Source organism: Eumetopias jubatus, unplaced genomic scaffold (genome assembly GCF_037043125.1).
Source record: "Eumetopias jubatus isolate StellerSeaLion01/CBP00866 unplaced genomic scaffold, mEumJub1_p1.0 scaffold_3, whole genome shotgun sequence".
Classification (NCBI taxonomy): domain Eukaryota; kingdom Metazoa; phylum Chordata; class Mammalia; order Carnivora; family Otariidae; genus Eumetopias; species Eumetopias jubatus.
In genome coordinates this window covers 94042202-94061404 of record NW_028274809.1, presented here as the reverse complement: position 1 = coordinate 94061404, position 19203 = coordinate 94042202, and the positions used below count along the sequence as shown (strand labels likewise).

Below are 19203 nucleotides of genomic sequence, written 5' to 3'. Positions count from 1 at the left end.
TCAAAAGTTTTTATGTATGATAATCCCATTTATATGACATTCTCAAAATGACAAAGTTATGGAGATGGTGTACAGATCAGTGGTTGCCAGGGGTTAGGGAAAGGGTGTGGCTATAAAGAGCATACTAGGAGAGGGATTCCCTTGTGGTGACAGTTTCATATTTTGATTCTGGTGATTCAAGGGATGAAATGTCACAGAACCAAGGGCGCCTCGGTGGTTCAATTGGTTGGGTGACCGAGTCTTGGTTTCACCTCGGGTCATGGTCTCAGGGTTATGGGATCAGCCCCCGTGGGGCTCCCCACTCAGCATGGGGACTCTTTCTCCAAAATAAATAAATAAATAAATAAATAAATAAATAAATAAATAAAATCTTTAAAAAAAGTCACAGAATTGTACATTCAGACACACACAGAGAAAGAAAGAAAAAGGAATGTATGCGAATTCTAGTGAAATCCAAGCAAGGTCTATAGTTTAGTTAATTGTAATGTGTCAATGTCAACTTCCCAGTTTTGACAATCTGCTATAGTTATGATAATAGTTCCCATTGGGGGAAGCTGAGGAAGTTTATACAGGATGTCTTTGTACTATTTTTATAAGTTCCTTTGAATCTATAATTATTTCAAAACAACGTTTGTTCTTTTTTTTTTAAGATTTTATTTATTTATTTGAGAGAGAGAGAGAGAACAAGCGGGGCGGGGGCAGAGGAGGAGGGAGAAGCAAACTCCCCACTGGGCAGGGAGCCCTACACAGGGCTCAATCCCAGGACCCTGGGATCATGACCTGAACTATAGGCAGACACTTAACCAACTGAGCCACCCAGGCACCCCAAGAAATTTTTTCAAATTAAATTTTTGGTTTTTGTTTTCTTTGTTGTTTTGGGATGATTTTTCGAAGGAGAAAGGGACTGAAAAGTCTTTACTCCACAATCTCCAAAAGTCTTTGTTGATAAATATTATAGTCCATACCTCATTAACTTATTTTAGAAAAAGATTTTATTTATTTATTTGGCAGAGAGAGCGAGAGAGCACAAGCAGGGGGAGCAGCAGAGGGAGAAGGAGAAGCAGGCTCCCAGCTGAGCAGGGAACCCAACACGGGGGTCCATCCCAGGACCCTGGGATCATGACCTGAGCTGAAGGCAGATGCTTAACCAACTGAGCCACCCAGGCGCCCCCTTCATTAACTTTTAAAAATAAACAATTTGTGGCCATATTTTTTCTTACCGAAAAATATAGGGTAGCAATATTCTTAACTGTCTGGGCTATGTTAATTTTTATAAAAATTGAAGAGGTACAAATCAGTACACAGCGCATAGTTCGTCTCCAATTCTCTCCCAGTAGGCAACCACTGTTACCAGTTCGATGTATATACTGTGTATCAGTCCACAGTTTTCTATGGATTACACTGTTACCAGTACTATTACTGAACTGTGAGGGACTTTTTCTGGAGTCATTCATCATGACGGGGCGGGGGAGGGCGCGGTGGTGGTGGTGGTGACTGGGGCCAAGAAGAGGCACCTTCTTTATGGTACCCTCTGATGGATTTGAAATGATCAGATTAATGGTCTTCTTTTTCCACATTAACACACATAAACACAAGCTGTATTTTATTATTTAGTACGGGTTCAATATTCTGTTGTATTAGATGTACACACACACACACACACACACACACACACAATGCTCACGACTCTGAGTTGATTTGTTAATTACTGCTCTGAGATTAAACTGTCTTATTAATTGTGCTTTCAATTACTTTGTGATTACATTAAAAATATAATTGTAATATGTGATTGTTATAAAATATTCAAGCAATACAAATGAAGTTGTAGATGGAGTAGGTTATCCATTTTTTGTTAGTTTCTTTAAAGAGAACATCTTACCTCACTGCTGCTGATGCTTCGCAAGATTATATTGTGGTTTGTAGTAACTGTCATCATATCAGTTGGAGAAGAGTTTGTATCATGACAAATGTCAAGCAATGATTCAGCATGTCTTTCTGCCAAAAGAAACAGAATAATGTGTTGTGATAAGACTCATCTCTATCAATTTCATAGGAAGATCTAGCTCTTGGTTCTAAAACCAGTTCCATTTTGTCCAAGATTTTCCTAGAATAGTGGTCTGGGATCCTGATGAAACTTCAGGCAATGATTTTCACAGGAAGGTTGTGAGTACAAGAGTCCACAAAATGGATGGGTTTTTGTTTGTTTAAAAAACAAAAGTTAGGCAAAGTTGCCAAGTGAAACCCCTAACAATGGGTTTGGAAATTACATTTGTTCTATAGTTATCAAGACCAGGCACATTTTCTGTCTAGCACTTGAAGCCACATTAAATTGGCAGAGTTCTGAACACCAAAAGGTGAATTCCCCGTTAGTTCCTGGGACCGCTCTCATATGCATCCCCTCCTGCTATCGTGGCTTCTTCAAATAAGGGCAGGCTCTTCGATGAAAACTTCTTCCTCTAAACCTCTAAATGGCTCTTCCATTTATTTTGTAACTGATACAAAATTGCACAAGTTTTGTCTCTGCTCAGATCCTCCATTTCTTTACCAGATTTTCCTTCCTGACTCCTTGCAATCTATCTTCTGCCTCTATCCTGTCATTGAAACTTCACACTTCCTTACCACATCTGCTTTGCAACCTCTTTTCCAAGTTGGCATTTTCTCATTCCTTGCTTCTAGCAACTCTCTCCCAGTTCCCTCTTCTCTCTCTCACTGCCCTGGGTCCCTATGTGCACACCACTCTCTAACTGTGGGTATGCCTCCTGGGCTCAGCCCCTTGCAATTCTCCAGTGATCTTACCCACTTCCAGATCCTCACAATCTCCTTTTTGTAGTGAACTCCCAAATGAACATACCAACTCATCCCTTCCCACAGCCCTGTCCTACAGAACATCGCTACTTGGAAGTCCCAAGGTTCCAACAAATGCAATGCTTTGGAACCCAATACCTTCAATATCCTCACCAAGCCAGAGTGGTCTTCTCTTTTGCCGATTGTCTTTCCATCTCCCCCCTTCCCAGGGCTGAAACTTTGGAATCACATTTGATTGAACTCTCTCGACTTTTGTCTCTGTCGGCTTTACATCACTAAGTTCTGTCAATTCTTCTTTTGCAATAGCTCTTGGGAGCACCGCACCCAGCACCTGTCAGGCACAGTCCCACACCAAGCCCAGGACTCTTTTCTGGTCCTTGTCACCACACACAGACACTTCCATAGTCTCTTAATAGAGCTCCCTGCTATGAGTCTCTTCCTTCGAATCCATTCTACACAATAACAACAGCTTAATTTTCCTAAAACATGGCTTTCATCGTTCCCTGACTTAAAATTCTTTAGTGACTCTATATTATCGAAAAAAAATCTGCATTCAATCAGTCTTCAACGGGCACAGTTTCTTTAGGTATCTGATCTGACTATGTATTCCTGTTCCCCAACACAAAATTTCTAGTCTCTTGTTTGGCCCTGGGATAAGCGAGGCTCACTTACACCATGATGCCTCTGCTCCACCAAATCAAATCCCATCGTTTCTCAATGATGGACCAGATTGGGTCTCACCTCTATCATGAAACCTTACTAGGGATAGCCTTGTTCCCCGACCAGAAGCTTCAAATAAAAGCCAATCAGACAAGAAAGCCAAGCAGCTTTCACAAGGTCACATGTTGCTCAGTGGAACTTTTTCATTTTACTTTTCTCTGTGACTATTTCTGTGTCTTTGCGCAGACTCTTTCTCCCCACCTATATCAAACCTGGTCTCTTTTTCTCTTCCTTCCAAATCCTTTTTCTTAAGGATTTATTTATTTACTTTGAGAGAGAGAGAGAGAATCCAAGCAAGCAGGGGAAGGGGGAGAGACTCTTGCAAGCAGACTCCCACCAAGCAAGGAGCCCAAGATGGGGTTCGATCCCACAGCCCATAAGATCAGGACCTGAGCAGAAACCCAAGAGTTGGATGCCCAACCAACTGAGCCACCCAGGTGCCCCTCTCTTTCTTCCAAAGCCTATCTAGCACTTAAGGACCATGGTATGTCCCTTCTCCCCTTTCAAGCTCACCACAAGCTCTTTCTCTCCTGACTTACATGATGTGTCCCTGACCATACTGAACACTTTCAGGAATTTGGACCATGGAGGAGCAAGATGGAGGAGGAGTAGGAGACCTAAATTTTGTCTGGTCTCAGGAATTCAGCGGGATAGGGATCAAACCATTCTCAACACCTACGAACTCAACAGGAGATCAAAGAACAGAATAGCAACAACTCTCTGAACAGAAAAGCGACCGCTTTCTGGAAGGTAGGACGTGTGGAGAAGCGAATCCGAGGCGATATTCGGGAGGATAGACGGTGGGGGAGGGCCCTCTGTCAGCCGCTTCTGGCAAGTGATAGAGCAGCGGAGCACAAAATTGGAACTTTTAGAAGTCGGCTTTGCTGAGGGACGTCGCTCCAGTGGCTAAGCTGGGGGGTGGAATCCTCGCGGGACAGTGTGGTCTCAGGACCCTCGGGGTCAGAGAAAGACCGGGGGTGCCTGAGTGTGCCAGAGCTCCCAGGTATCGGAGCAGGGAAGCCGGCTGCAGAGACGGAGCCGAGGCGCGGGCTCTCAGCTCGGGGTTGCCATAAACCGTGACCCGCGGCACAGTCGGGCCACTGCTCTTCCAACGGGGACCCAACAAGCGGCAGATCCGGGGAGATTCCCCTTCCTCCCCTGGGGAGGAGCAGCGTGGGAGCATACTGCAGGGATCTGCTGGGTTTGGAGACTCCACACGGGGTCGGGTGCCAGAGATAGAAACGCTCGGTCACAGGCCGGGTGAGCACGGAGTGCGGCCGGAGACTGGGGAGACGGGAGTGATTGAATGCTTTTCTCTGGGGGTGCACTGAGGAGCGGGGCCCAGAGTTCTCGGCTCCTCCTGGGCAGACATTGGGAGGCTGTCATTTTCACTCTCATCCTCCAAAGCTGGACGGAAAGCTTGCAGGGAACAAAAGCTCCCAAAAGCAAACCGGAGCAGATTACTTAGCCCAGACCAGCAAGGGTGGGGCAATTCCGCCTCCAACAAAGACACTTGGGAACCATGGCAACAGGCCCCTCCCCCAGAAGATCACCAAGAACACCCAGCCAAGACCAAGTTTACTGATCAATGAGAACGGCAGAATGCCAGCGCTAGGGGAATACTGCACATAGAATTTATGGCTTTTTTCCTATGATTCTTTAGTCTTTCAAAGTTAATTTCTTTTAGCTGTTTTTTAATTTTTCTTTTTCCCTTTTTCAACCAACATCTTATCAATCCCTTTTTTAAAAAATCTTTTTTATTTTTCATTTTTGGAGTCATATTCTAACCCTTCATAGTAGTTAACCTTATTTTTGGTATATATATGTTGTTCTCTCTTTAAAATTTTGGGATACAGTTTCTTCTAACAGACCAAAATATACCCTAAATCTCTAGTGTATGATTTTGTTCTAGTCTCCTGCCTGATCACATTCTCTTCCTTTTTTTTTTTAAATCCTCTTCTTTCTTTTTTCAACCAACTTCTTATCTTATCAATTTCTTTTATAACATCTTTTATAATTTTCATCTTTACAGTCATATTCCATCCCTTCATCATATTTACCCTTATTTTTGTACATATATAAATTTTTCTTTCTTTAAAATTTTGGAAGGCACTTACTTCTAAAAGACCAAAATACACCCAAAATCTAGCATGTGGCACTGATCTATGCACCAGCCTGATCGTATTTGATCATATTCTGGTTTTGTTTTTGTTTGTTTGTTCGTTTTTATAATTTTTTCTTTTTTTTCTTTTTTCTTTCTTTCCCTTTCTTTTCCCCCAGTTTCCAGTCTCTTCTGATTTGTTTAGTGTATATTTTTCTGGGGACGTTGTTACCCTGTTAGCATTTTGTTCTCTCATTCATCTATTCTCCTCTGGACAAAATGACAAGAAGGAAACAATCACCTCAAAAAACAAAACAAGAGGCAGTACCAACTGCCAGGGACCTAATCAATACAGACATTAGTAACATGTCAGAACTGGAGTTCAGAATTATGATTTTAAAGATACTAGCTGGGCTTGAGAAAAGTATGAAAGATACTAGAGAAACCCTCTCTGGAGAAATAAAAGAACTAAAATCTAACCAAATTGAAATCAAAAAGGCTATTAATGAGGTGCAATAAAAAATGGAGGCTCTAGGGGCACCTGGGTGGCTCAGTTGGTTAGGCAACTGCCTTCGGCTCAGGTCATGATCCTGGAGTCCCTGGATCGAGTCCCACATCGGGATCCCTGCTCGGCAGGGAGTCGGCTTCTCCCTCTGACCCTCCCCCCTCTCATGTGCTCTCTCTCTCGTTCTCTCTCTCTCAAATAAATAAAATCTTTAAAAAAAAAAAGCAGAAAGAACAAAAATGGAGGCTCTAACTGCTAGGATAAATGAGGCAGAAGAGAGAATTAGTGATATAGAAGACCAAATGATGGAAAATAAAGAAGCTGAGAAAAAGAGAGATAAACAACTAGTGGATCACGAGGGCAGAATTCAAGAGAAGGGATACCGTAAGACGAAACAGTATTAGAATAATTGGGATCCCAGAAGAAGAAGAAAGAGTGAGGGGCAGAAGGTATATTGGAGCAATATAGCAGAGAACTTCCCTAATATGGGGAAGGAAACAGGCATCAAAATCCAGGAGGCACAGAGAATCCCCTTCAAAATCAATAAAAATAGGTCAACACCCTGACATCTAATAGTAAAACTTATGAGTCTCAGAGACAAAGAGAAAATCTTGAAAGCAGCTCGGGACAAGAGATCTGTAACCTACAATGGTAGAAACATTAGATTGGCAACAGACCTATCCACAGAAATCCGGCAGGCCAGAAAGGACTGGCATGATATCTTCAGAGCACTAAATGAGAAAAATATGCAGCCAAGAATACTATATCCAGCTACGCTGTCATTGAAAATAGAAGGAGAGATAAAAAGCTTCCAGGACAAACAAAAACTAAAGGAATTTGCAAACACGAAACCAGCCCTCCAAGAAATATTGAAAGAGGTCTTCTAAGCAAAGAGAGAGCCTAAAAGTATCACAGACCAGAAAGGAACACAGACAATATACAGTAACAGTTACCTTACAGGCAATACGATGGTACTAAATTTATATCTTTCAATAGTTACCCTCAATGTAAATGGGCTAAATGCCCCAATCAAAACACACAGGCTATCAGATTGGATAAAAAAACAAGACCCATCGATATGCTGTCTGCAAGAGACTCATGTTAGACCCAAAGACACCCCCAGATTGAAAGTGAGGGGGTGGAAAACCATTTACCATGCTAATGGACACCAAAAGAAAGCTGGGGTGGCAATCCTTATATCAGACAAATTAGATTTCAAACCAAAGACTATAATAAGAGATGAGGAAGGACACTATATCCTACTTAAAGGGTCTATCCAACAAGAAGATCTAACAATTGTAAATATCTATGCCCCTAACATGGGAGCAGCCAATTACATAAGCCAATTAATAACAAAAGCAAAGAAACACATCGACAACAATACAATAATAGTGGGGGCTTTAACACCCCCTCACTGAAATGGACAGATCATCTAAGCAAAAGATCAACAAGGAAATAAAGACTTTAAATGACACACTGGACCAAATGGACTTCACAGATCTATTCAGAACATTCCATCCCAAAGCAACAGAATACACATTCTTCTCTAGTGCCCATGGAACAGTCTCCAGAATAGATCACATCCTAGGTCACAAATCAGGTCTCAACTGGTACCAAAAGATTGGGATCATTCATGCATATTTTCAGACCACAATGCTTTGAAACTAGAACTCAATCACAAGAGGAAAGTTGGAAAGAACTCAGAATCATGGAGGCTAAAGAGCTTCCTACTAAAGAATGAATGGGTCAACCAGGAAATTAAAGAAGAATTAAAAAAAATTCATGGAAACAAATAAAAATGAAACACAACTGTTCAAAATCTTTGGGATGTAGCAAAGGCAGTCCTAAGAGGAAAGTATATAGCAATACCAGCCTTTCTCAAGAAACAAGAAAGGTCTCAAATACACAAACTAACCCTACACCTAAAGGAGCTGGAGAAAGAACAGCAAATAAAGCCAAAACCCAGCAGGAGAAGAGAAATAATAAAGATCAGAGCAGAAATCAATGAAATAGAAACCAAAAGAACAGTAGAACAGTCAACAAAACTAGGAGCTGGTTCTTTGAAAGAATTAACAAGATTGATAAATCCCTGGCCAGACTGATCAAAAAGAAAAAGAAATGACCCAAATAAATAAAATCATGAATGAAAGAGGAGAGATCACAACCAACACCAAAGAAATACAAACAATTATAAGAACATATTATGAGCAACTCTATGCCAGCAAATGAGATAATCTGGAAGAAATGGATGCATTCCTAGAGATGTATCAACTACTAAAACTGAACCAGGAAGAAATAGAAAACCTGAACAGACCTATAACCACTAAGGAAATTGAAGCAGTCATCAAAAATCTCCCAACAAACAAAAGCCCAGGGCCAGATGGCTTCCCAGGGGAATTCTACCAAACATTTAAAGAAGAATTCACACCTATTCTTCTGAAACTGTTCCAAAAAATAGAAATGGAAGGAAAACTTCCAACCTCATTTTATGAGGCCACCATTACCTTGATCCCAAAACCAGACAAAGACCCCATCAAAAAAGGAGAATTACAGACCAATATCCCTGATGAACATGGATGCAAAAATTCTCACCAAAATACTAGCCAACAGGATCCAACAGTACATTAAAAGGATTATTCACCACGACCAAGTGGGATTTATCCCTGGGCTGCAAGGTTGGTTCAATATCCACAAATCAATCAATGTGTAACAATACATTAATGAAAGAAAGAACAAGAACCATAGGATCCTCTCAATAGATGCAGAAAAAGCATTTCACAGTACAGTATCCTTTCTTGATCAAAACTCTTCAGAGTATAGGGATAGAGGGTACATACCTCAATATCATAAAAGCCATCTATGAAAAACCCACAGCGAATATCATTCTCAATGGGGAAAACCTGAGAGCTTTCCCCCTAAGGTCAGGAACGCAGCAGGGATGTCCACTATCACCACTGCTATTCAACATAGTATTAGAAGTCCTAGCCACAGCAATCAGACAACAAAAAGAAATAAAAGGCTTCCAAATTGGCAAAGAAGCAGTCAAACTCTCACTCTTCGCAGATGATATGATACTTTATGTGGAAAACCCAAAAGACTCCACCCCAAAACTGCTAGAACTCATACAGGAATTCAGTAAAGTGGCAGGATATAAAATCAATGCACAGAAATCAGTGGCATTCCTATACACCACAAGACAGAAGAAAGAGAAATTAAGGAGTCAATCCCATTTACAATTGCACCCAAAACCATAAGATACCTAGGAAAAAAATCTAACCAAAGAGGCAAAGAATCTGTACTCAGAAAACTATAAAATACTCATGAAACAAATTGAGGAAGACACAAAGAAATGGAAAAACATTCCATACTCATGGATTGGAAGAACAAATATTGTGAAGATGTCAATGCTACCTAGAACCATCTACACATTCAATGCAATCCCTATTAAAATACCATTCACTTTACTCCAAGAAATGGTGCAAATAATCCTAAAATTTATATGGAACCAGAAAAGACCCCGAATAGCCAGAAGAATGTTGAAAAAGAAAAGCAAAGCTGGTGGCATCACAATTCCGGACTTCAAGCTCTATTACACAGCTGTCATCATCAAGACAGTATGGTACTGGCACAAAAACAGACACATAGATCAACAGAACAGAATAGAGAGCCCAGAAATGGACCTCAACTCTATGGTCAACTAATCTTCGACAAAGCAGGGAAGAATGTCCAATGGAAAAAAGACAGTCCTTTCAACAAATGGTGTTCGGAAAATTGGACAGCCACATGCAAAAGAATGAAACTGGACCATTTCCTTACACCACACACAAAAATAGACTCAAAATGGTTGAAAGACCTAAATGTGAGACAGGAGTCCATCAAAATCCTAAATGAGAACACAGGCAGCAACCTCTTAGACCTCAGCCATAGCAACTTCTTCTTAGAAACATTGCCAATGGCAAGGGAAGCAAGCGCAAAAATGAACTATTGGGACTTCATCAAGATAAAAAGCTTTTGCACAGCAAAAGAAACATTCAACAAAACCAAAAGATAACTGACAGAATGGGAGAAGATATTTGCAAATGACATATTAGATAAAGGGCTAGTATCCAAAAATCTATAAAGAACTTATTAAACTCAACACCCAAAGAACAAATGATCCAATCAAGAAATGGGCAGAAGACATGAACAGACATTTTACCAAAGAAGACATCCAAATAGCCAACACACACATGAAAAAGTGCTCAACATCGCTCGGCATCAGGGAAATCCAAATCAAAACCTCAGTGAGATACCACCTCACACCAATCAGAATGGCTAAAATGAACAAGTCAGGAAAGGACAGATACTGGCAGTGATGCAGAGAAAGGGGAACCCTCATATACTGTTGGTGGGAATGCAAGCTGGTGCACCACTCTGGAAGACAGTATGGAGATTCCTTAAAAAGTTGAAAATAGAGCTACCACATGACCCAGCAATTGCACTACTGGGTATTTACCCCAAAGATACAAATGTAGAGATCCGAAGGGGTATGTGCACCCCGATGTTTATAGCAGCAATGTGCACAATAGCCAAACTGTGGAAAGAGCCAAGATGTCCATCAACAGATGAATGGATAAAGAAGAGGTGGTATATATATATAATGGAATATTATGTAGCCATCAAAAGGAATGAAATCTTGCCATTTGCAATGACATGGAGGGTATTATTTCGCTGAGCGAAATAAGTCAATCAGAGAAAGACATGTATCATATGACCTCACTGATAATGAGGAATTCTTAATCTCAGGAAACAAACTGAGGGTTGTTGGAGTGGTGGGGGGTGGGAGGGATGGGGTGGCTGGGTGATAGACATTGGGGAGGGTATGTGTTATGGTGAGTGCTGTGAATTGTGTAAGACTGTTGAATCACAGACCTGTACCTCTGAAACAGATAATACATTATATGTTAAAAAAAAAAAGAGAGAGAGAGAGAAGATAGCAGGAAGGGAAGAATAAAGGGGGGGAATCGGAGGGGGGACGAACGATGAGAGACTATGGACTCTGAGAAACAAACTGAGCGTTCTGGAGGGGGAGGGAGTAGGGAGATGGGTTAGTCTTGTGATGGGTATTAAAGAGGGTAAGTACTGCATGGAGCACTGGGTGTTATACGCAATGAATCATGGAACACTACATCAAAAACTAATGATGCAATGTATGGTCATTAACATAACATAATAAAAAAAAAAAGAATTTGGACCATGTCTTAGATTTCTTTGCATCCCCCAGAATACCTAGTCATGGGCCTTGTATATAGTCACTGCTCAAAAAATTGTTGTTTCCTTGATATCTTTAAATGAATCCATCAAATACATGTAGAAAAAGAAAGATTTCTAATAAGGCTTTTCAATAAGGGAAAAGTGGGATAGAAGTATTTACCTGGTTTTGGCATAGAGTTCATTAGAATGTCCAATAACTGCTGTTTCCTAAAACTTTGTATTTGTGACACATAATGTATTGCTGATTTTCCACTAAAATCACAGAGTTTAGGATCTCTAGGAAGAATAGAATCAACACCAAAGATAATTTATTAAATCTATTAAAAAAACAATATGAGGGAAAAACATTGACATCAAATAAATAAAAGTAATATCATAGTTTGGAGCCGACAATAATAACTTCAGAGAGAGTGACAATTTTTCAAGATTTTTAAGTAAAAGGATTATGCTGTATATCTTATTCCCACTCCCATCCTAAAAACATTACAATATTTGCAGAAAATGTCCAACTTTGGGCAAAAGTTTCCATAATTCTTTAATGAGTAAATCAAGTAAAGATTGAAACATCCTGATAAATTGTTGTCTTACCATTCCAAATAGCTGATTGATTGGTTTTTTCTTTCCAGTGATTTAGCTAACTGCTTACTTTCTGGATAATTCTTTTTTTTCTAATGCTACCAGCTAGCTTTTTATCATTCAAAATTGTAGAACGGCATAGAATCTCTCTTTAAAATTAAGCTGACATGTTTTTTCACAGGCTCTGGTTGAGTGGAGTGATCTTGTCATAAAATCCCTCTACATGATCTTCTCATTTCTCTTTGATGTTTTATCATCTGCAACAATAATCTCTTACGGATTTTTCTCCATCAAAGGTCATGATTCAAGAAAATAGCATAGCACCAAGAATCAGGGGACAGCCACTGCCTTGATATGTGGCAGTAAGTAAGTCACTTAACTCATTGGCACTTGAGTTTGCTCATTTGCCTTGATTAGTGTTTCTCAATGTGGCATTTTTTGATTTCCTATATTCTGGACCCCACTCCAGGCCTATTGAACACCATCTCCAGAGTGGTGTCCAGTAATCTCCATGTTAATCAATCTCCTCAGTTGTTTCTTAACTCTGAAGTCTAAGGTAGCTTCAAACTTTCATCTTCATCCCATTATACTAACTGATCCTTTTACAATAGCTCATGTTCTTAACTATACTTTTGTTCTTGTAGCTCCCTTTTCTTCTTTTATTCCCAAAACAATATTCGAATGAAATACTGAGAAAGAATTTGGGCCATCTGTTCTTATTTGATGATAAGATATCTAGGTAACACCATTAGGAAACTGCAATTCCAACATGAAAAACTGTTTATTAATCTTGATTTTTTTTTAAAAAAAGCTAATTGTTTACTTACCCTCCTCCAAAAGAGCATTTTGGCATATAGTAATTTTTAGATAACTGGAAATCACTACTATAAATTGCTTTTGATAATTGACAATGTTTTCTGAAATAATTAGTAACAACCTGGGGGTAAGGAGCTGCATACTCAAGAAATATTTGACACTCCTCATAACTACCAAAATAATATTTAAACAAAAAAATAGTCAACATCATAAGAATAATAGATAGCAACATCTAACATCTGTACATCACTTTGCAACTGCTAAGTCTCTTTTATGAACATGCACATGCATTCAATTCAATATAAATTTTTTTTAAGATTTTATTTTTAAGCAATGTCTACATCCAATGCAGAGCTTGAACTTATAACCCCGAGATCAAGAGTCACATGCTGTACCGACTGAGCCAGCCAGGCACCCCAATATGTAGAATTTTAAAAAGCAATCTATATGTTTAGGTTTACAAGTGACTTCTAAACATAACAGTGACATAGAACCTCTTCCACTGATGCTCACTGGCCACTCTTACTCACGCGTGATGCCTGAGGAGCTCAGACAGAACCTCCACAGGTCTGTAGACTGTTGACATATCAAGACCCTCAAACAGATCCACATCCCTCACAGCCAGCATCAGAGGGGTCAAGCCATGTTGGTTTGGGAAATTTATATCCAGGAACTCTTCAGATGCCTTTAAAAACAAGAAGCTTAATTTCTGTTATGTTTCTACTGTGTGACTATTTATACTAATCTTTGCATTTTCCTTGTTTAGCCAAATTTTCATTTTTACCTCAGTGCATTCTTTCTCAGTATCTATATTGAGGAGGAGCTGATGAATTGAAAGAACACAGGCCTGAGAGACAGACAGACTTGGGTTTGAATTTTACTTCCTTAAGCTCATTCTTTAACCTCGCTGATAGGGTTACATCAAGGACACTTGACAAAATCAAGGGACATCCAGTTAAGAAATGAATAATTCTCACTGGGGGCATGATTATATTAAAAGATTTATTTATTTGGTATTTATCTGAAATTCAAATTTAATTGAATGTCCTGTATTTTTTGTTTGCAAAATCTGGCAATCCTACTCTCTGACCTTCAGAGTCCTCAGTTGTCAGTAGGAAAAACAATGTCTTCTCTGTAGGTTTTTTTTTTTTAAGATTTTGTTTGTTTATTTGAGAGAGAGATTGAGCAAGAGAGAGAGAGCATGAGCTGAGTCAGGGGAGAGGCCAAGGGAGAAGGAAAAGCAGACTCCCAGCCTCTGCGGCAGGGAGAAAATTGATGATTGGAGATAGAATATGAAAAGCACTGAGTAGAGTTTGACACATGCTCAATAAACATTTGTGGAATGAATGAATGATCCACAATAATAAGGTAGCTCATTTAACTGTATATATACAGTCAAATGTAGGTGGGTATATAGATGATATTTGCTGCTTTAATGAAAGTAAAACTTAATTTGGATAATTCAGAACTGAAAAACCACTGTAAGGCCAAATTATCCAAATTGCTTATTTTGTAGACCAAAGTAACTCACTAATTTCCATCCCTATTTCACTTTATGCCATATCAGTATAGTCAATGTCTCTACCTCAGTTTCTCTAGGGACAAACTAAAGATAATGATATTACCTCAGAGGGGTGCTGTGGGAATTAATTAGTTAATATTTTTTTCAGTCTCTGAAAAGAAACTACCTCTTATATCAATGTTTATTATTAGTTAGAACCAACACGAAAGGTTTGAGCTGAGAGTAGCTTTGCAATAGCACATTAATTTAGCATATCTGCTTATTAAGTTCTGGATTCAGTTATAGGCACCAGTTTCTTAAAAAGTGGCTGCTAATATTTAGGGTGAAAAAATGTGGTTATGAAAACATATTGGATTATAACAACTGTTACAAATACCATTGAAATAAAATTACTGTCTTTCAAAAGTGTTCTAAGCTTCAGTTATGACATATGGCAATTTTAGACTATGGTTTAATACAACAAAAGAATTTAAAGAATCCTTTGGATTTTGTTTTAGATTTCTTTGAACTCTAGGTGACCAGAATTCTGTTCACTTTCTCTTTATCTGTTTGTGTCTTTACCATAGGGACTAGAAGAAACTGTTTCCTAGCAGCAATTGATTTTCTTTCAGTTGGAAGATCATGTGATCTGACAGTATCTCTGAAGGTAAATAGCAAGAATAGACAGTTGCCAGTCACCGATAATTAAAGTCCTTGGTTATGCATATGGTTTTGTAAGTTACTTTGGGAAAGCATATCTGTGGCTAGAAGATCTAAACAAGAAGACCAATACCTTTAGAAGAAAGCACTTAAAAAACATATACTCTTAACTTCTCTAGTTACAACTAAATATTATGCAAAGCATAGGCTCTCTGATTCCCTTTTCAGGGTAAAGATAATAAGTGCAGCTGGTCCAAAGGGATCTAAACAGCAATTGTACAAATGGCAATGATGTCAAGGGAACTCCTCTGAGCAAGTTGACAGCAGTTCTCTAGGGGCATCCTGGGAGCATATCATTTCCTATGGGTGCTGCGTGATTCTAGCATCCAGCTGGAGGAAGGTGGAAATAGGCTGCTGCTGTGTTCTTTTAGTATCCTGTTTTCCACCCTAGTATCCTCTTTGATCCTGTTTCTTTCTCCTATTTTCTTCCTGAAACTTTCTGGGACTGCATTTGCAAAGAACTTATTTTTCTTTAAAAGGAGTCCTATGTAGTCCTTCCTTACCATTCACCTACCCACCTATCCAAAGGCAGAAACAAACATCAATTTAACTTACCAGCAAGTGTTGAAGTTGTTCAAGATTGCCTTGCCATGAACTTTGTAGAAGTTGCATTTGGGGAGCCTGGATTCCATTGATGGCCAAGAGTTGTCTTTGCACATCGCAATTAGCCACATGAACTGCGGTTTGATTGCTGTAATTACAAAGGGTGATATCTGCTCCCTTTTCCAGAAGAAATTCAACAACCTGCAACACCACAACATTCTTATTCACATTTTTTAGTGCAAATAGTATCTTCAGGGCTACTCAGAAAACTTAGTTAGACATGGCTTTGATTCATGACGTAGGAAAGGAGAATAAGGGGCATAAAAATGAAGAATTGATTTGAATGCCAATGACTGCTATTTGCCTTTTTTAAGTTAGGAAAACAAAAATCTCCATGACATGGATGATTTGGGGATACTATTCTTTTTTTTTTAAGATTTTATTTTTTTTAATTTTTTAATTTTTTAAAGATTTTATTTATTTATTTGACAGAGAGAGACACAGTGAGAGAGGGAACACAAGCAGGGGGAGTGGGAGAGGGAGAAGCAGGCTTCCCGCGGAGCAGGGAGCCCGATGCGGGGCCCGATCCCAGGACCCTGGGATCATGACCTGAGTCGAAGGCAGATGCTTAACGACTGAGCCACCCAGGCGCCCAAGAAATAAAATCTTTAAAAAAACAAAACAAAACAAAACTGAATGCCTAATCCAAAGAGATCTTGTGGGTCTCATGTCCAGTATTTCCATTTGGGGGAAACCAGAACCCAATGACTAACAAGGTAGGAAAGGCCTAACATTATTTGTCCAATGGAAATGGTGTATTTAAGAATGTAACTAGCCTGGACACATTGGCATCTTTGCTTCACATGAAAAAATGGTATCTTTTCCTTTGCTGGAAATTCTACCCCCCCACTCCACCACCTGAAGCAAAACTTCTGGCTTAAGGGTACTTCGATTCATAGGGATTCCCCTAAGTGCCTGGGCCTGGGTCAGTTATGGTTCAGTCAAGATGAAACCTGATGTGTGCACTGGGCTATTGCAGCTGGTTGGCCTCAGTGCCAGCTATGCAGAACTGGCAAGGGACATGGTTGTTCCACTCAGTGGGTAAAACTCAAGGCTGTTCCCATAGCTCTGGCCAATACTCCCCTTGATGAGCCTTGTTATATTTTTACTGATTTTTGAGCTGTTGCCAATGGTCTGGCTGTTGGGTCTGCCACTTAGAAAATTACAGACTGGCAGACTAAAAACACTTCTCTTTAGGGCCATAAACTGGAAGCAAACTGTCTGGGTCAACTCATGTAGAAGCCCATGGCAAGCGTCCATTCTCTGATGAGATAGACTGGAATAAAACTATTGATTGATGCCATACAACCCAGATTTCCTCCACTGCTGCTTGAATCCATCATCATATTAGACATGGCAATACAGCCACCAACACAGACTGGGCACAAAGTAGAGAACTGTTATCGGGGTGAAGCTGAGCCACTGAAATGGGATACACAGATTTTGTGGTGGTTGAGGGTACCTAAAGAGAGAGCATTTTCAACCATATGAAGTACAGGGAAGGTAGAGACATTGATGACCTTTGTTCTTTAGAACCACCCAGGACATTTTCTTCATGAAAGAAAATGTCCTGGAGAGTCTCTCCCAAACTGTTCAAGGCACCTTATACGTGACTGACTACTGGGTCTTCTATTCCTTGCCAGACAGCCCTAATCATGACTTGATTGCCAGTTCCCTTAGCTTTACAAAAAAGTCTATTACTAACTGCAGTCAACAACCTCACCTCTTGCACCTTCCATGTAAAACACCTGTCTACACCTCCAGATTTCTTCCCACTCGCATTCCCGCAGCCATCACTTCTCATTCTGTGGGGGTTATGAATACTGCTTGGCTGTTGGCAGGGACAAACAGGACTGATAATCCTCCCAAATCAAGGACCAGACTCAGTTACTCAGATTAAATTGAGAATTCTAAGACCAACCAGCCAGCTGAGAGGTCACATGGAGACATTGTCAACCTGTGCCCCCTGACTAATGTAGGTCCCACTCAAAGGAGCCCAACAATTGAGAACACCACATTTTTGTCCCTAAGGGGTACCCCCAAGATTATACCTCTTGTAGAGAAACCTGGCATTAACTTGTATGGCTTCTGAAAACATAATGACTTATGCTTCAGGGGTGGTCAAAAGAGATCTTCAAATCTTTAAGTAAATACCATGAGTAGATGATGTATCTTCAGATGACTTCAGAGCTTTCCCAAAATGAAGCTACCATTGGTTACTGGAGGAAGCTTCACTGGGGGATAGCTGACTTGTCATTTATGTGCCCCTTGTGGACAATTATCCCTAAGACAGATGTCCAATTAGAAAAAGTAGAACAAAATTTGTTTCTGCCTTTAGCTAAAGTCATCAATGATACCACCTCATCCCTTCAAGATATTCAGGTCAGCAGTCAAGTCACTGGCCAGGGTTGTTATGAATGATAGAACTGTCCTAGACTTCCTCCTTGTGGGTCAAGGTGAAGTCTGTGCAATGGCTAATACAGACTGCTTCACCTGGGTTGATGTCTTGGACCAAGACAGAAGATCAACAGAGAAACTTAAGGAGAAAGCCATGTGGTTGATGGGATTTGTTCAGCTGGAGGGGTTCAGGACCATTGATGGCATGGTTGACACTAGTTTACAATATGGCCTCATTCTACTGCTTGGAGTTCTATTGATAGTAGCTTTGACTGAATATTGTATGAGACAAATTAATGGATGTGGTTCCAGCCGCTGTTGGTCAGATTAATCAGAGTGGTATGCGCATGGGAAAATTCACCAGGAGCCAAGACAGTGTAGAAGTGAAAGGTAAATATTTTTAGGAAACAAGTCTCTCTGGGTTTCTCACATTTCTACAAGTCGTATGAGCAGAGGCACTGACTGCCTTTGCCTCAGACATTCTTTTCAAGCTTGTTTGTAGAGTGAACAGCCTTCGAAGCAAGGAGTAGGTTTGCTTACTACCCATTATAAAAGATTTGGGCTCCCTAAATTTAGAGTTCCTCTCCTGCTGCAATCTAACCTACTGTCTAAACAGGGGTCATCTGGTCCTCTTCCTACTGTCCTGTGGGAATTAGGATGAGGGAAATAATACAAAACTGGTAATACTCTGGTAATCCTATTGTTATGAGTAATAAAGTGCCCTTTGTCTCTGACCCAGTTTTGTTTCTTATGCCAAGGATCTAAGAAATTGGGGCAGGCTAACTTATTAGCTTATAAGCAGAGTAAAATCTTAGATCTTTCATAGTTCTTGACATAGATCTGCAGATGAAGAAGTCTGAGAGAGGAAAGGATGTGGTTGGAAGAGGATGTGGGATCAGTGGAGGTGTTTGTTTATTTATGTGTCGTCAGAAAGGAGATATCTAAGCATATTAAATTCTAACGGAAAGTAGCGTTGTTGTCTGTAATCACATAAATATGGAAAGCACCCGTGGCAAAACAGAGGAAGTGATTAACCCCAAATTCAGAGTAATGATTATGAAGGGTGGGGGACACAATTCAGGAGGAGAATATAAAAGGCTTTTGAGTCATGGAAATATTCTAATTTTTGGCTTGGATGGTAGGTACATGGGTGCTAATGTCATTATTTTTATTTTTCTTTAGGTTGTATATACATTTTTTAACATA

General features: G+C 39.9%; 1 protein-coding gene across 5 annotated transcripts in view; it reads right to left on the bottom strand.

The window, feature by feature from the left end:
- MAP3K19 (mitogen-activated protein kinase kinase kinase 19) overlaps positions 1-19203 on the bottom strand; it is a 53125-nt gene that overhangs the window by 33414 nt on the left and 508 nt on the right. For 4 of the 5 annotated variants that reach the window (XM_028101317.2, XM_028101319.2, XM_028101318.2 and 1 more), the window contains exons 1-2: positions 11545-11566; positions 1880-1995 (exon numbers count right to left, since the gene is read on the bottom strand). In XM_028101317.2, the coding sequence (XP_027957118.2) occupies positions 1880-1995; positions 11545-11566 (138 nt within the window). Of the gene's footprint in view, positions 1-1879; positions 1996-11544; positions 11661-13306; positions 13462-15552; positions 15742-19203 lie in introns of those variants that run through there. The other variant, XM_028101315.2, reaches the window with a different exon arrangement.